At 39.2% G+C, this 16,154-nt stretch overlaps 1 protein-coding gene across 1 annotated transcript in view; it reads left to right on the forward strand.

Moving 5' to 3' along the window:
- LOC139756951 (probable glutamate receptor) overlaps nucleotides 1-1,643 on the forward strand; it is a 103,018-nt gene extending 101,375 nt beyond the window's left edge. The window contains 2 exon segments of the mRNA XM_071676895.1: nucleotides 74-203; nucleotides 1,617-1,643. Of these exon segments, the coding sequence (XP_071532996.1) occupies nucleotides 74-203; nucleotides 1,617-1,643 (157 nt within the window).
- Nucleotides 1,644-16,154: the final 14,511 nt, after the last annotated feature.

The raw sequence follows: 16,154 nt of genomic DNA on the forward strand, positions 1-16,154 counted from the left end.
CTGTTTGCCTGTAAAAATGTATTTTTCCATATGAATATTCAATAAAGTAATTATTTTTCTTCTCACTTCGTAGAATAACGGCGATGACAGAGGCCGGGCTCTTCTTCTACTGGATGAAAGTAAATGAAAGAAACTCAACAATATGTTATCAGGCTCCTTCCAAGATTACGGTCAGAACACCACTCTCCCTTAGCAATATATGGGTAATACTGACATACTTTCCATGCCTGCTCTTATGTGTGTGTTTGTACACATATATATATATATATATATATATATATATATATATATATATATATATATATATATATATTCCTATGAGTCCACGGGGAAAATGAAACACGAAAAGTGCCCAAGTGCACTCTTCGCGTAATAATCACATCATCAGGGGAGACACAAGAGAGAAATATAACAGTCAGTTGATATACATAGAAGAGACGAAGTTAGGACGCCATTTGGTAAACATGTGATTGTCCAAAACATATATATATATTCATATATATATACATATATATATATATATATACATATACATATATATATATATATATATATATATATATATATATATATATATATATATATATATGTATATCGTTTTCTAATTTTCAAAAAGAGGAACAGAAAAGGGGGCCAAGTGAGGATATTCCCTCACAGGCTCATTCCTCTGTTCTGAACGCTACCTCGCTAATGCGGGAAATGGCGATTAGCACGAAGAAAAAATAAGATATATACATATATATATATATATATATATATCACAGAACATACAAACCTCCAACAGCCAGGATCGACCCCGGGACCCCTGTGCAAGAGGCAGGCATGCTAACCGCTAGGCTATGGGACTGTATAATAGGAAACAACTATTCGAAATACTAAGTACTCGAATACCCTTTGTCTCACAATGGTGAGCAACGGGGTCTATACCGGTTATTTCCGAACAGACGCACATAGCCAGCTGATAGCGTTTTACCGAACCTAACTGTACAACGCGGAGGTATATGAATACGAATAAAGTGCATATGAACGCGCACCTTCATGGAACATAAAAACCTCCAACAGCCAGGATCGAACCCGGGACCCCTGTGCAAGAGGCAGGCATGCTAACGGCTAGGCTATGGGACTGTATAATAGGAAACAACTATTCGAAATACTAAGTACTCGAATACCCTTCATCTCACAATGGTGAGCAACGGGGTCTATACCGGTTATTTCCGAACAGACGCTTCATATGCACTTTATTCGCATATATATATATATTTCTTTTTCTTTCATACTATTTGCCATTTCCCGCGTTAGCGAGGTAGCGTTAAGAACAGAGGACTGGGCCTTTGAGGGAATATCCTCATCTGGCCCCCTTCTCTGTTCCTTCTTTGAGAAAAACAAAAAAAAAACAAGATGGGAGGATTTCCAGCCCCCCGCTCCCTTCCCTTTTAGTCGCCTTCTACGACACGCAGGGAATACGTGGGAAGTATTCTTTCTCCCGTATCCCCTATCCCCAAGGATAAATACATACATACATACATACTAAAACCATTAAAACAATCAAAGACATAATATCAATCTCACAGATACGCTCAGCATCTCAGTTTATTATGCCATTCTTATTTTCATAGATGAGGCATTTCAATGATTCATCTTAAACACTATGCATGAAGGATGGCTAGTAAACCGACAAATACTTTGAAGTGAATCCTGAGACAATAGATCAAAATATTAAACAAAGCTACATTAACAAGGAACAAGATCAAGCAAATCTATAGTTCTTGTTAGTAAAAGGCCCATATACAGCTTGAGAAGTCCAATGTAAAGATCACATTGACATCTAGAAAAGAACTACCCATGCAGATCTTTGTAACAATTACAACCCTCTGTACCATCTATCCTCTTCAATGCAGGGTACCTATTATGATAAAATTCCTTGATCTGCAGTATTCAAACAGCTATCCAAGTTATCTAAAATGTATTATTCCTCAATATCTCTGATACATATGACCAAAGGTTCTAAACACAACTGTTTACAAAGCTCGGCAATATATATATATATATATATATATATATATATATATATATATATATATATATATATATATATATATATATATATATATATATATATATATATATATATATATATATATATATATATATATATATATATATATATATATATATATATATATATATATATATATATATATATATATATATATATATATATATATATATATATATATATATATATATATATATATATATATATATATATATATATATATATATATATATATATATATATATATATATATATATATATATATATATATATATATATATATATGTATATATATATATATATATATATATATATATATATATATATATATATATATATATATATATATATATATATATATATGTATATATATATATATATATATTTGTTTATTTTTCTTTGTCGCTGTCTCCCGCGTTAGCGAAGTAGTGCAAGAAACAGACGAAAGAATGGCCCAACCCATCCACATACACATGTGTATACATACGCGTCCATACACGCAAATATACACACCTATACATATCAATGTATACATATATATACACACACAGACATATACATAAATACACATGTACATAATTCATACTGTCTGCCTTTATTCATTCCCATCGCCACCTCGCCACACATGTAATAACAACCCCATCCCCCCTCATGTGAGCGAGGTAGCGATAGGAAAAGACAACAAAGGCCCCATTCCCTTACACTCAAACTCTAGCTGTCATGTAATAATGCAGCGAAACCTCAGCTCCCTTTCCATATCCAGACCCCACACAACTTTCCATGGTTTGCCCTAGACGCTTCACATGCCCCGGTTCAATCCATTGACAGCACGTCGACACCGGTATACCACATCGTTCCAATTCACTCTATTTCTTGCATGCCTTTCATCCTCATACATGTTCAGGCCCCGATCACTAAAAATCTTTTTCACTTCATCTTTCCACCTCCAATTTGGTATCCCACTTCTCGTTTCCTCCACCTCTGACACATATATCTTCTTGGTCAATCTTTCCTCAATCATTTTCTCCAAGTGACCAAACCATTTCAAAACACCCTCTTATTTCCACACATCTCTCTTACCCTTACATTACTTACTCGATCAAACCACCTCACACCACACATTGTCCTCAAACATCTCATTTCCAGCACATCCAATCTCCTGTGCAAAACTCTATCCATAGCCCACGCCTCGCAACCATACAACATTGTTGGAACCATTATTCCCTCAAACATTCTCATTTTTGCTTTCCGAGATAATGTTCTCGACTTCCAAACATTCTTCAAGGCTCCCGAAATTTTCGCCCCCTCCCCCACCCTATGATTCACTTCCGCTTCCATGGATCCATCCGCTGCCAGATCCACTCCCAGGTACCTAAAACACTTTACTTCCTCCAGTTTTTCCCCATTCAAACTTACCTCCCAATTGACTTGACCCTCAACCCTACTGTACATAATAACCTTGCTCTTATTCACATTTACTCTTAACTTTCTTCTTTCACACACTTTACCAAACTCAGTCACCAGCTTCTGCAGTTTCTCACATGAATAAGCCACCAGCGCAGTATCATCATCGAATAACAACTGACTCACTTCCCAAGCTGTCTAATCCACAACAGACTGCATACTTGCCCCTCTTTCCAAAACTCTTGCATTCACCTCCCTAACAGTCAAAAAACAAATTAAACAACCATTGAGACATCACACACCCCTGTCGCAAGCCTATATTCACTGAGAACCAATCACTTTCCTCTCTTCCTACACGTACATATACCTTACATCCTCGATAAAAACTTTTCACTGATTGTAACAACTTGCCTCCTACACCAATTATTCTTAATACCTTCCAGAGAGCATCTCTATCAACTCCCTCATATGCCTTCTCCAGATCCATAAATGCTACATACAAATCCATTTACTTTTCTAAGTATTTCTCACATACATTCTTCAAAGCAAACACCTGATCCACACATCCTCTACCACTTCTGAAACCACACTGCTCTTCCCCAATCTGATGCTCTGTAGATGCCTTTACCCTCTCAATCAATACCCTCCCATATAATTTACCAGGACTACTCAACAAACTTATACCTCTGTAATTTGAGCTCTAACTCTTATCCCCTTTTCCTTTGTACAGTCGCAATATGCACGCATTCCGCCAATCCTCAGGCACCTCTGCATGAATCATACAGTCAACAATACAGTCACACCCTTTTTTGATAGATTCCACTGCAATACCATCCAAACCCGCTGCCTTGCTAGCTTTCATGTTCCACAAAGCTTTTACTACCTCTTCTCTGTTTACCGTATCATTTTCCCTAATCCTCTCACTTTCCACACCACCTTGACCAAAACACCCTATATCTGCCACTCTATCATAAAACACACTCAACAAACCTTCAAAATACTCACTCCATCTCCTTCTCACATCACCACTACTTGTTATCAACGCCCCATTAGCGCCCTTCAATGAAGTTCCCATTTGCTCCCTTGTCTTACTCACTTTATTTACCTTCTTCCAAAACATCTTTTTATTCTCCATAAAATTTAATGATACTCTCTCACCCCAACTCTCATTTGCCCTCTTTTTCACCTCTTGTACCGATCTCTTGACCTCCTGCCTCTTTCTTTTATACATCTCCCACTGATTTGCATTTTCCCCCCCGAAAAAAACGTCGAAACGCTTCTCTCTTCTCTTTTGCTAATCATCTTGCTTCTTCATGTCACCACTTACTACCCTTTCTAATCAACCCACCTCCCACGCTTCTCATGCCACAAGCATCTTTTGCGCAAGCCATCACTGCTTCCCTAAATACATCCCATTCCTCCCTCACTCCCCTTACCTCCTTTGTTCTCACCTTTTTCCATTCTGAACTCCTTCTCTCCTTTTACTTCCTCACATACTTGTCCTTCCCAAGCTCAGTTACTCTCACCACTCTCTTCACCTCAACATTCTCTCTTCTTTCCTGAAAACCCCTACAAATCTTCACCTTGGCCTCCACAAGATAATGATCAGACATTCCTCCAGTTGCACCTCTCAGCACATTAACCTCCAAAAGTCTCTCTTTCGCGAGCCTATCAATTAACACGTATTCCAATAACGCTCTCTGGCCATCTCTGCTACTTACATACGTATGCTTATGTATATCTCGCTTTTTAAACCAGGTATTCCCAGTCACCAGTCCTTTGCCAGCACATAAATCTACAAGCTCTTCACCATTTCCATTTACAACACTGAACACCCCATGTATACCAATTATTCCCTCAACTGTCACATTACACACCTTTGCATTCAAATCACCCATCACTATAACCCAGTCTCGTCCATCAAAACCACTAACACACTCATTCAGCAGCTCCCAAATCACTTGCCTCTCATGATCTTTCCTCTCATGCCCAGGTGCATATGCACCAATAATCACCCATCTCGCTCAATCAACTTTCAGTTTTACCCACAGCAATCTAAAATTTACTTCATTACACTCTATCACATACTCGCACCACTCCTGTTTCAGGAGTAGTGCTACTCCTTTCCTAACTCTTGTCCTCTCACTAATCCCTGGCTTTACTCCTAAGGCATTCCCAAATCTCTCTTCCCCTTTACCCTTGAGCTTCATTTCACTCAGAGCCAAAACATCTAGGTTCCTTTCCTCAAACATACTACCTATCTCTCATTTTTCTCATCTTGGTTACATCCACACACATTTAGACACCCCAAGCTGAGCCTTCGAGGAGGATGAGCACTCCCCGCGTGACTCCTTCTTCTGTTTCCCCTTTTAGTTAAAATACAAGAGGGAAAGGTTTCTAGCCCCCCGCTCCCGTCCCCTTTAGTCGCCTTCTACGACACGTGAGGAATGCGTGGGAAGTATTCTTTCTCCCCTATCCCCAGGGATATATATATATATATATATATATATATATATATATATATATATATATATATATATATATATATATATATATATATATATATATATATATATACATATATATATATATATATATATATATATATATATATATATATATATATATATATATATATATATATATATATATATATATATATATATATATATATATATATATATTTATAAATATACATATGTATATGTGAAGTGTTTTAGATATCTGGGAGTGGATCTGGCAGCGGATGGAACCATGGAAGCGGAAGTGGATCATAGGGTGGGGGAGGGGGCGAAAATTCTGGGGGCCTTGAAGAATGTGTGGAAGTCGAGAACATTATCTCGGAAAGCAAAAATGGGTATGTTTGAAGGAATAGTGGTTCCAACAATGTTGTATGGTTGCGAGGCTTGGGTCATGGATAGAGTTGTGCGCAGGAGGATGGATGTGCTGGAAATGAGATGTTTGAGGACAATGTGTGGTGTGAGGTGGTTTGATCGAGTGAGTAACGTAAGGGTAAGAGAGATGTGTGGAAATAAAAAGAGCGTGGTTGAGAGAGCAGAAGAGGGTGTTTTGAAGTGGTTTGGGCACATGGAGAGGATGAGTGAGGAAAGATTGACCAAGAGGATATATGTGTCGGAGGTGGAGGGAGCAAGGAGGAGAGGGAGACCAAATTGGAGGTGGAAAGATGGAGTGAAAAAGATTTTGTGTGATCGGGGCCTGAACATGCAGAAGGGTGAAAGGAGGGCAAGGAATAGAGTGAATTGGAGCGATGTGGTATACCGGGGTTGACGTGCTGTCAGTGGATTGAATCAAGGCATGTGAAGCGTCTGGGGTAAACCATGGAAAGCTGTGTAGGTATGTATATTTGCTGGTGTGGACGTATGTATATACATGTGTATGGGGGGGGGGGGGGGGTTAGGCCATTTCTTTCGTCTGTTTCCTTGCGCTACCTCGCAAACGCGGGAGACAGTATAAAAAAAAAAAAAAAAATATATATATATATATATATATATATATATATATATATATATATATATATATATATATATATATATATATATATATATATATATATATATATATATATATATATATATATATATATATATATATATATATATTTTTTTTTTTTTTTTTCATACTATTCGCCATTTCCCACACTAGTGAGGTAGCGTTAAGAACAGAGGACAGCCTTTGAGGGAAATTCTCACTTGGCCCCCTTCTCTGTTCCTTCTTTTGGAAAATTAAAAACAAGAGAGGAGGATTTCCAGCCCCCTGCTCCAATATATATTCATAAATGAATATATATATTTATATATATATATATATATATATATATATATATATATATATATATATATATATATATATATATATATATATATAAATATATATATTCATTTATGTTTTTTTTATTTTACTTTGTCGCTGTCTCTCGCGTTAGCGAGGTAGCGGAAGGAAAAAGACGAAAGAATGGCCCAACCCAACCACATACACATGTATATACATACATGTCCACACACGCACAATATACATACCTATACATCTCAATGTACACATATATATACACACACAGACATATACATATATACACATGTTAATAATTCATACTGTCTGCCTTTATTTGCTCCCATCGCCACCTCGCCACACATGGAATAACAACCCCCTCCACCCTCATGTATGCGAGGTAGCGCTAGGAAAAACACCAGAGTCCCAATTCCTTCACACTCAGTGTCTAGCTGTCATGTAATAATGCACCGAAACCACAGCTCCCTTTCCACATCCAGGCCCCACACACTTTCTATGGTTTACCCCAGACGCTTCACATGCCCTGGTTCATGCCCCGGTATACCACATCGTTACAATTCATTCTATTCCTTGTACGCCTTTCACCCTCTTGCATATTTAGGCCCCGATCATTCAAAATCTTTTTCAGTCCATCTTTCCACCTCCAATTTGGTCTCCCACTTCTCCTCGTTCCCTCCACCTCTGACACATATATCCTCTTGGTCAATCTTTCCTCACTCATTCTCTTCATGTGACCAAACCATTTCAAAACACCCTTTTCTGCTCTCTCAACCAGACTCTTTTTATTTCCACACATCTCTCTCACCCTTACATTACTTACTCGATTAAACCACCTCACACCACGAATTGTCCTCAAACATCTCATTTCCAGCACATCCACCCTCCTGCGCACAACTCTATCCATAGCCCACGCTTCGCAACCATACAACATTTTTGGAACCACTATTCCTTCAAACATACCCATTTTTGCTTTCCGAGATAATTTTCTCGACTTCCAAACATTCTTCAAGGCTTCCAGAATTCTCGCCCCCTCCCCCACCCTATGATTCACTTCCGCTTCCATGGTTCCATCCGCTGCCAGATCCACTCCCAGATATCTAAAACACTTCACTTCCTCCAGCTTTTCTCCATTCAAACTTACCTCCCAATTGACTTGACCCTCAACCCTACTGTGCCTAATAACCATGAGCTTATTGACATTTACTCTTAACTTTCTTCTTTCACACACTTTACCAAACTCAGTCACCAGCTTCTGCAGTTTCTTACATGAATCAGCCACCAGCGCTGTATCATCAGCGAACAACAACTGACTCACTTCCCAAGCTGTCTAATCCACAACAGACTGCATACTTGCACCTCTTTCCAAAACTCTTGCATTCACCTCCCTAACAACCCCATCCATAAAGAAATTAAACAACCATGGAGACATCACACACCCCTGCCGCAAACCTACATTCACTGAGAACCAATCACTTTATATATATATATATATATATATATATATATACATATACATTTCCTTTTTTCCATAGCCAGAGGTTGAACCATTATGTGACATTCATTTTTTTCATTCATTTCAAGCTAGAAGTTTAAGTTTTCTAAATTGTTTCTTACATTTTTCATATGTATATATATGTATGTGTGTGTGTGTGTATATGTGCGTATGTATGTGTATGTGTGTGTTTGTGTATATGTATATATATATGTATATTATCCCTGGGGATAGGGGTGAAAGAATACTTCCCACGTATTCCTCGCGTGTCGTAGAAAGCGACTAGAGGGGACGGGAGCGCGTGGCCAGAAATCCTCCCCTCCTTGTATTAACTTTCTAAAATGGGAAACAGAAGAAGGAGTCACGCGGGGAGTGCTCATCCTCCTCGAAGGCTCAGAGTGGGGTGCCTAAATGTGTGTGGATGTAACCAAGATGTGAAAAAAGGAGAGATAGGTAGTATGTTTGAGGAAAGGAACCTGGACGTTTTGGCTCTGAGTGAAACGAAGCTCAAGGGTAAAGGGGAAGAGTGGTTTGGGAATGTCTGGTGAGTAAAGTCAGGGGTTCGTGAGAGGACAAGAGCAAGGGAAGGAGTAGCAATACTCCTGAAACAGGAGTTGTGGGAGTATGTGATAGAATGTAAGAAAGTAAATTCTCGATTAATATGGGTAAAACTGAAAGTTGATGGAGAGAGGTGGGTGATTATTGGTGCATATGCACCTGGGCATGAGAAGAAAGATCAAGAGAGGCAAGTGTTTTGGGAGCAGCTGAATGAGTGTGTTAGTGGTTTTGATGCACGAGACCGGGTTATAGTGATGGGTGATTTGAATGCAAAGGTGAGTAATGTGGCAGTTGAGGGAATAATTGGTATACATGGGGTGTTCAGTGTTGTAAATGGAAATGGTGAAGAGCTTGTAGATTTATGTGCTGAAAAAGGACTGATGATTGGGAATACCTGGTTTAAAAAGCGAGATATACATAAGTATACTTATGTAAGTAGGAGAGATGGCCAGAGAGCGTTATTGGATTACGTGTTAATTGACAGGCGTGCGAAAGAGAGACTTTTGGATGTTAATGTGCTGAGAGGTGCAACTGGAGGGATGTCTGATCATTATCTTGTGGAGGCTAAGGTGAAGATTTGTATGGGTTTTCAGAAAAGAAGAGTGAATGTTGGGGTGAAGAGGGTGGTGAGAGTAAGTGAGCTTGAGAAGGAGACCTGTGTGAGGAAGTACCAGGAGAGACTGAGTACAGAATGGAAAAAGGTGAGAACAATGGAAGTAAGGGGAGTGGGGGAGGAATGGGATGTATTTAGGGAATCAGTGATGGATTGCGCAAAAGATGCTTGTGGCATGAGAAGAGTGGGAGGTGGGTTGATTAGAAAGGGTAGTGAGTGGTGGGATGAAGAAGTAAGAGTATTAGTGAAAGAGAAGAGAGAGGCATTTGGACGATTTTTGCAGGGAAAAAATGCAATTGAGTGGGAGATGTATAAAAGAAAGAGACAGGAGGTCAAGAGAAATGTGCAAGAGGTGAAAAAAAGGGCAAATGAGAGTTGGGGTGAGAGAGTATCATTAAATTTTAGGGAGAATAAAAAGATGTTCTGGAAGGAGGTAAATAAAGTGCGTAAGACAAGGGAGCAAATGGGAACTTCAGTGAAGGGCGCAAATGGGGAGGTGATAACAAGTAGTGGTGATGTGAGAAGGAGATGGAGTGAGTATTTTGAAGGTTTGTTGAATGTGTTTGATGATAGAGTGGCTGATATAGGGTGTTTTGGTCGAGGTGGTGTGCAAAGTGAGAGGGTTAGGGAAAATGATTTGGTAAACAGAGAAGAGGTAGTGAAAGCTTTGCGGAAGATGAAAGCCGGCAAGGCAGCAGGTTTGGATGGTATTGCAGTGGAATTTATTAAAAAAGGGGGTGACTGTATTGTTGACTGGTTGGTAAGGTTATTTAATGTATGTATGACTCATGGTGAGGTGCCTGAGGATTGGCGGAATGCGTGCATAGTGCCATTGTACAAAGGCAAAGGGGATAAGAGTGAGTGCTCAAATTACAGAGGTATAAGTTTGTTGAGTATTCATGGTAAATTATATGGGAGGGTATTGATTGAGAGGGTGAAGGCATGTACAGAGCATCAGATTGGGGAAGAGCAGTGTGGTTTCAGAAGTGGTAGAGGATGTGTGGATCAGGTGTTTGCTTTGAAGAATGTATGTGAGAAATACTTAGAAAAGCAAATGGATTTGTATGTAGCATTTATGGATCTGGAGAAGGCATATGATAGAGTTGATAGAGATGCTCTGTGGAAGGTATTAAGAATATATGGTGTGGGAGGAAAGTTGTTAGAAGCAGTGAAAAGTTTTTATCGAGGATGTAAGGCATGTGTACGTGTAGGAAGAGAGGAAAGTGATTGGTTCTCAGTGAATGTAGGTTTGCGGCAGGGGTGTGTGATGTCTCCATGGTTGTTTAATTTGTTTATGGATGGGGTTGTTAGGGAGGTAAATGCAAGAGTTTTGGAAAGAGGGGCAAGTATGAAGTCTGTTGGGGATGAGAGAGCTTGGGAAGTGAGTCAGTTGTTGTTCGCTGATGATACAGCGCTGGTGGCTGATTCATGTGAGAAACTGCAGAAGCTGGTGACTGAGTTTGGTAAAGTGTGTGGAAGAAGAAAGTTAAGAGTAAATGTGAATAAGAGCAAGGTTATTAGGTACAGTAGGGTTGAGGGTCAAGTCAATTGGGAGGTGAGTTTGAATGGAGAAAAACTGGAGGAAGTGAAGTGTTTTAGATATCTGGGAGTGGATCTGGCAGCGGATGGAACCATGGAAGCGGAAGTGGATCATAGGGTGGGGGAGGGGGCGAAAATTCTGGGGGCCTTGAAGAATGTGTGGAAGTCGAGAACATTATCTCGGAAAGCAAAAATGGGTATGTTTGAAGGAATAGTGGTTCCAACAATGTTGTATGGTTGCGAGGCGTGGGCTATGGATAGAGTTGTGCGCAGGAGGATGGATGTGCTGGAAATGAGATGTTTGAGGACAATGTGTGGTGTGAGGTGGTTTGATCGAGTGAGTAACGTAAGGGTAAGAGAGATGTGTGGAAATAAAAAGAGCGTGGTTGAGAGAGCAGAAGAGGGTGTTTTGAAGTGGTTTGGGCACATGGAGAGAATGAGTGAGGAAAGATTGACCAAGAGGATATATGTGTCGGAGGTGGAGGGAACGAGGAGAAGAGGGAGACCAAATTGGAGGTGGAAAGATGGAGTGAAAAAGATTTTGTGTGATCGGGGCCTGAACATGCAGGAGGGTGAAAGGAGGGCAAGGAATAGAGTGAATTGGAGCGATGTGGTATACCGGGGTTGACGTGCTGTCAGTGGATTGAATCAAGGCATGTGAAGCGTCTGGGGTAAACCATGGAAAGCTGTGTAGGTATGTATATTTGCGTGTGTGGACGTATGTATATACATGTGTATGGGGGGGGGGTTGGGCCATTTCTTTCGTCTGTTTCCTTGCGCTACCTCGCAAACGCGGGAGACAGCGACAAAGTATAATAAAATAAAATAAATAAATATATATATATATATATATATATATATATATATATATATATATATATATATATATATATATATATATATATATATATATATATATATATATATATATATATATATATATATCTTTTTTTTTTTTTTTTTTTGCTTTGTCGCTCTCTCCCGCGTTTTCGAAGTAGCGCAAGGAAACAGACGAAAGAAATGGCCCAACCCACCCCCATGCACATGTATATACATACGTCCACACACGCAAATATACATACCTACACAGCTTTCCATGGTTCACCCCAGACGCCTCACACGCCCTGATTCAATCCACCGACAGCACGTCAACCCCGGTATACCACATCGCTCCAATTCACTCTATTCCTTGCCCTCCTTTCACCCTCCTGCATGTTCAGGCCCCGATCACACAAAATCTTTTTCACTCCATCTTTCCACCTCCAATTTGGTCTCCCTCTTCTCCTCGTTCCCTCCACCTCCGACACATATATTCTCTTGGTCAATCTTTCCTCACTCATTCTCTCCATGTGCCCGAACCATTTCAAAACACCCTCTTCTGCTCTCTCAACCACGCTCTTTTTATTTCCACACATCTCTCTTACCCTTACGTTACTTACTCGATCAAACCACCTCACACCACACATTGTCCTCAAACATCTCATTTCCAGCACATCCATCCTCCTGCGCACAACTCTATCCATAGCCCACGCCTCGAAACCATACAACATTGTTGGAACCACTATTCCTTCAAACATACCCATTTTTGCTTTCCGAGATAATGTTCTCGACTTCCACACATTCTTCAAGGCTCCCAGAATTTTCGCCCCCTCCCCCACCCTATGATCCACTTCCGCTTCCATGGTTCCATCCGCTGCCAGATCCACTCCCAGATATCTAAAACACTTCACTTCCTCCAGTTTTTCTCCATTCAAACTCACCTCCCAATTGACTTGACCCTCAACCCTACTGTACCTAATAACCTTGCTCTTATTCACATTTACTCTTAACTTTCTTCTTTCACACACTCTACCAAACTCAGTCACCAGCTTCTGCAGTTTCTCACATGAATCAGCCACCAGCGCTGTATCATCAGCGAACAACAACTGACTCACTTCCCAAGCTCTCTCATCCCCAACAGAGTTCATACTTGCCCCTCTTTCCAAAACTCTTGCATTCACCTCCCTAACAACCCCATCCATAAACAAATTAAACAACCATGGAGACAGCACACACCCCTGCCGCAAACCTACATTCACTGAGAACCAATCACTTTCCTCTCTTCCTACACGTACACATGCCTTACATCCTCGATAAAAACTTTTCACTGCTTCTAACAACTTGCCTCCCACACCATATATTCTTAATACCTTCCACAGAGCATCTCTATCAACTCTATCATATACCTTCTCCAGATCCATAAATGCTACATACAAATCCATTTGCTTTTCTAAGTATTTCTCACATACATTCTTCAAAGCAAACACCTGATCCACACATCCTCTACCACTTCTGAAACCACACTGCTCTTCCCCAATCTGATGCTCTGTACATGCCTTCACCCTCTCAATCAATATCCTCCCATATAATTTACCAGGAATACTCAATAAACTTATACCTCTGTAATTTGAGCACTCACTCTTATCCCCTTTGCCTTTGTACAATGGCACTATGCACGCATTCCCCCAATCGTCAGGCACCTCACAATGAGTCATACATACATTAGATAACCTTACCAACCAGTCAACAATACAGTCACCCCCTTTTTTAATAAATTCCACTGCAATACCATCCAAACCTGCTGCCTTGCCGGCTTTCATCTTCGCAAAGCTTTTACTACCTCTTCTCTGTTTACCAAATCATTTTCCATAACCCTCTCACTTTGCACACCACCTCGACCAAAACACCCTATATCTGCCACTCTATCATCAAACACATTCAACGAACCTTCAAAATACTCACTCTATCTCCTTCTCACATCACCACTACTTGTTATCACCTCCCCATTTGCGCCCTTCACTGAAGTTCCCATTTGCTCCCTTGTCTTACGCACTTTATTTACCTCCTTCCAGAACATCTTTTTATTCTCCTTAAAATTTAATGATACTCTCTCACTTCAACTCTCATTTGCCCGTTTTTTCACCTCTTGCACCTTCCTCTTGACCTCCTGTCTCTTTCTTTTATACATCTCCCACTCAATTTCATTTTTTCCCTGCAAAAATCGTCCAAATGCCTCTGTCTTCTCTTTCACTATTACTCTTACTTCTTCATCCCACCACTCACTACCCTTTCTAATCAACTCAGGAATACATATATATATATATATATATATATATATATATATATATATATATATATATATATATATATATATATATATATATATATATATATATATATATATATATATATATATATATATATATATATATATATATATATGTATATATATATATATATATATATATATATATATATATATATATATATATATATATATATATATATATATATATATATATATATATATATATATATATATACATATATATATATATATATATATATATATATATATATATATATATATATATATATATATATATATATATATATATATATATATATATATTTGGACGATTTTTGCAGGGAAAAATGCAACTGAGTGGGAGATGTATAAAAGAAAGAGACAGGAGGTCAAGAGAAAGGTGCAAGAGGTGAAAAAGAGGGCACATGAGAGTTGGGGTGAGAGAGTATATTAAATTTTTGGGAGAATAAAAAGATGTTCTGGATGGAGGTAAATAAAGTGCGTAAGACAAGGGAGCAAATGAGAACTTCAGTGAAGGGCGCAAATGGGGAGGTGATAACAAGTCGTGGTGATGTGAGAAGGAGATGGAGTATTTTGAAGGTTTGTTGAATGTGTTTGATGATAGAGTGGCAAATATAGGGTGTTTTGGTCGAGGTGGTGTGCAAAGTGAGAGGGTTGGGGAAAATGATTTGGTAAACAGAGAAGAGGTAGTAAAAGCTTTGCGGAAGATGATAGCCGGCAAGGCAGCAGGTTTGGATGGTATTACAGTGGAATTTATTAAAAAAGGGGGTGACTGTATTATTGACTGGTTGGTAAGGTTATTTAATGTATATATGACTCATGGTGAGGTGCCTGAGGATTGGCGGAAAGCTTGCATAGTGCCATTGTACAAAGGCAAAGGGGATAAGAGTGAGTGCTCAAATTACAGAGGTATATCTTTGTTGAGTATTCCTGGTAAATTATATGGGAGGGTATTGACTGAGAAGGTGAAGGCATGTACAGAGCATCAGATTGGGGAAGAGCAGTGTGGTTTCAGAAGTGGTAGAGGATGTGTGGATCAGGTGTTTGCTTTGAAGAATGTATGTGAGAAATACTTAGAAAAGCAAATGGATTTGTATGTATCATTTATGGATCTGGAGAAGGCATATGATAGAGTTGATAGAGATGCTCTGTCGAAGGTATTAAGAATATAAGGTGTGGGAGGCAAGTTGTTAGAAGCAGTGAAAAGTTTTATCGATGATTTAAGGCATGTGTACGTGTAGGAAGAGAGGAAAGTTATTGGTTCTCAGTTAATGTAGGTTTGCGGCTGGGGTGTGTGATGTCTCTATGGTTGTTAAATTTGTTTATGGATGTGGTTGTTAGGGAGGTGAATGCAAGAGTTTTGGAAAGAGGTGCAAGTATGAGCTCTGTTGGGGATGAGAGAGCTTGGGAAGTGAGTCAGTTGTTGTTCGCTGATGATACAGCGCTGGTGGCTGATTTATGTGAGAAACTGCAGAAGCTGGTGACTGAGTTTGGTAAAGTGTGTGAAAGAAGAAAATTAAGAGTAAATGTGAATGAG

The sequence above is a fragment of the Panulirus ornatus genome, chromosome 23, assembly GCF_036320965.1.
Source record: "Panulirus ornatus isolate Po-2019 chromosome 23, ASM3632096v1, whole genome shotgun sequence".
In the NCBI taxonomy this organism is placed as follows: domain Eukaryota; kingdom Metazoa; phylum Arthropoda; class Malacostraca; order Decapoda; family Palinuridae; genus Panulirus; species Panulirus ornatus.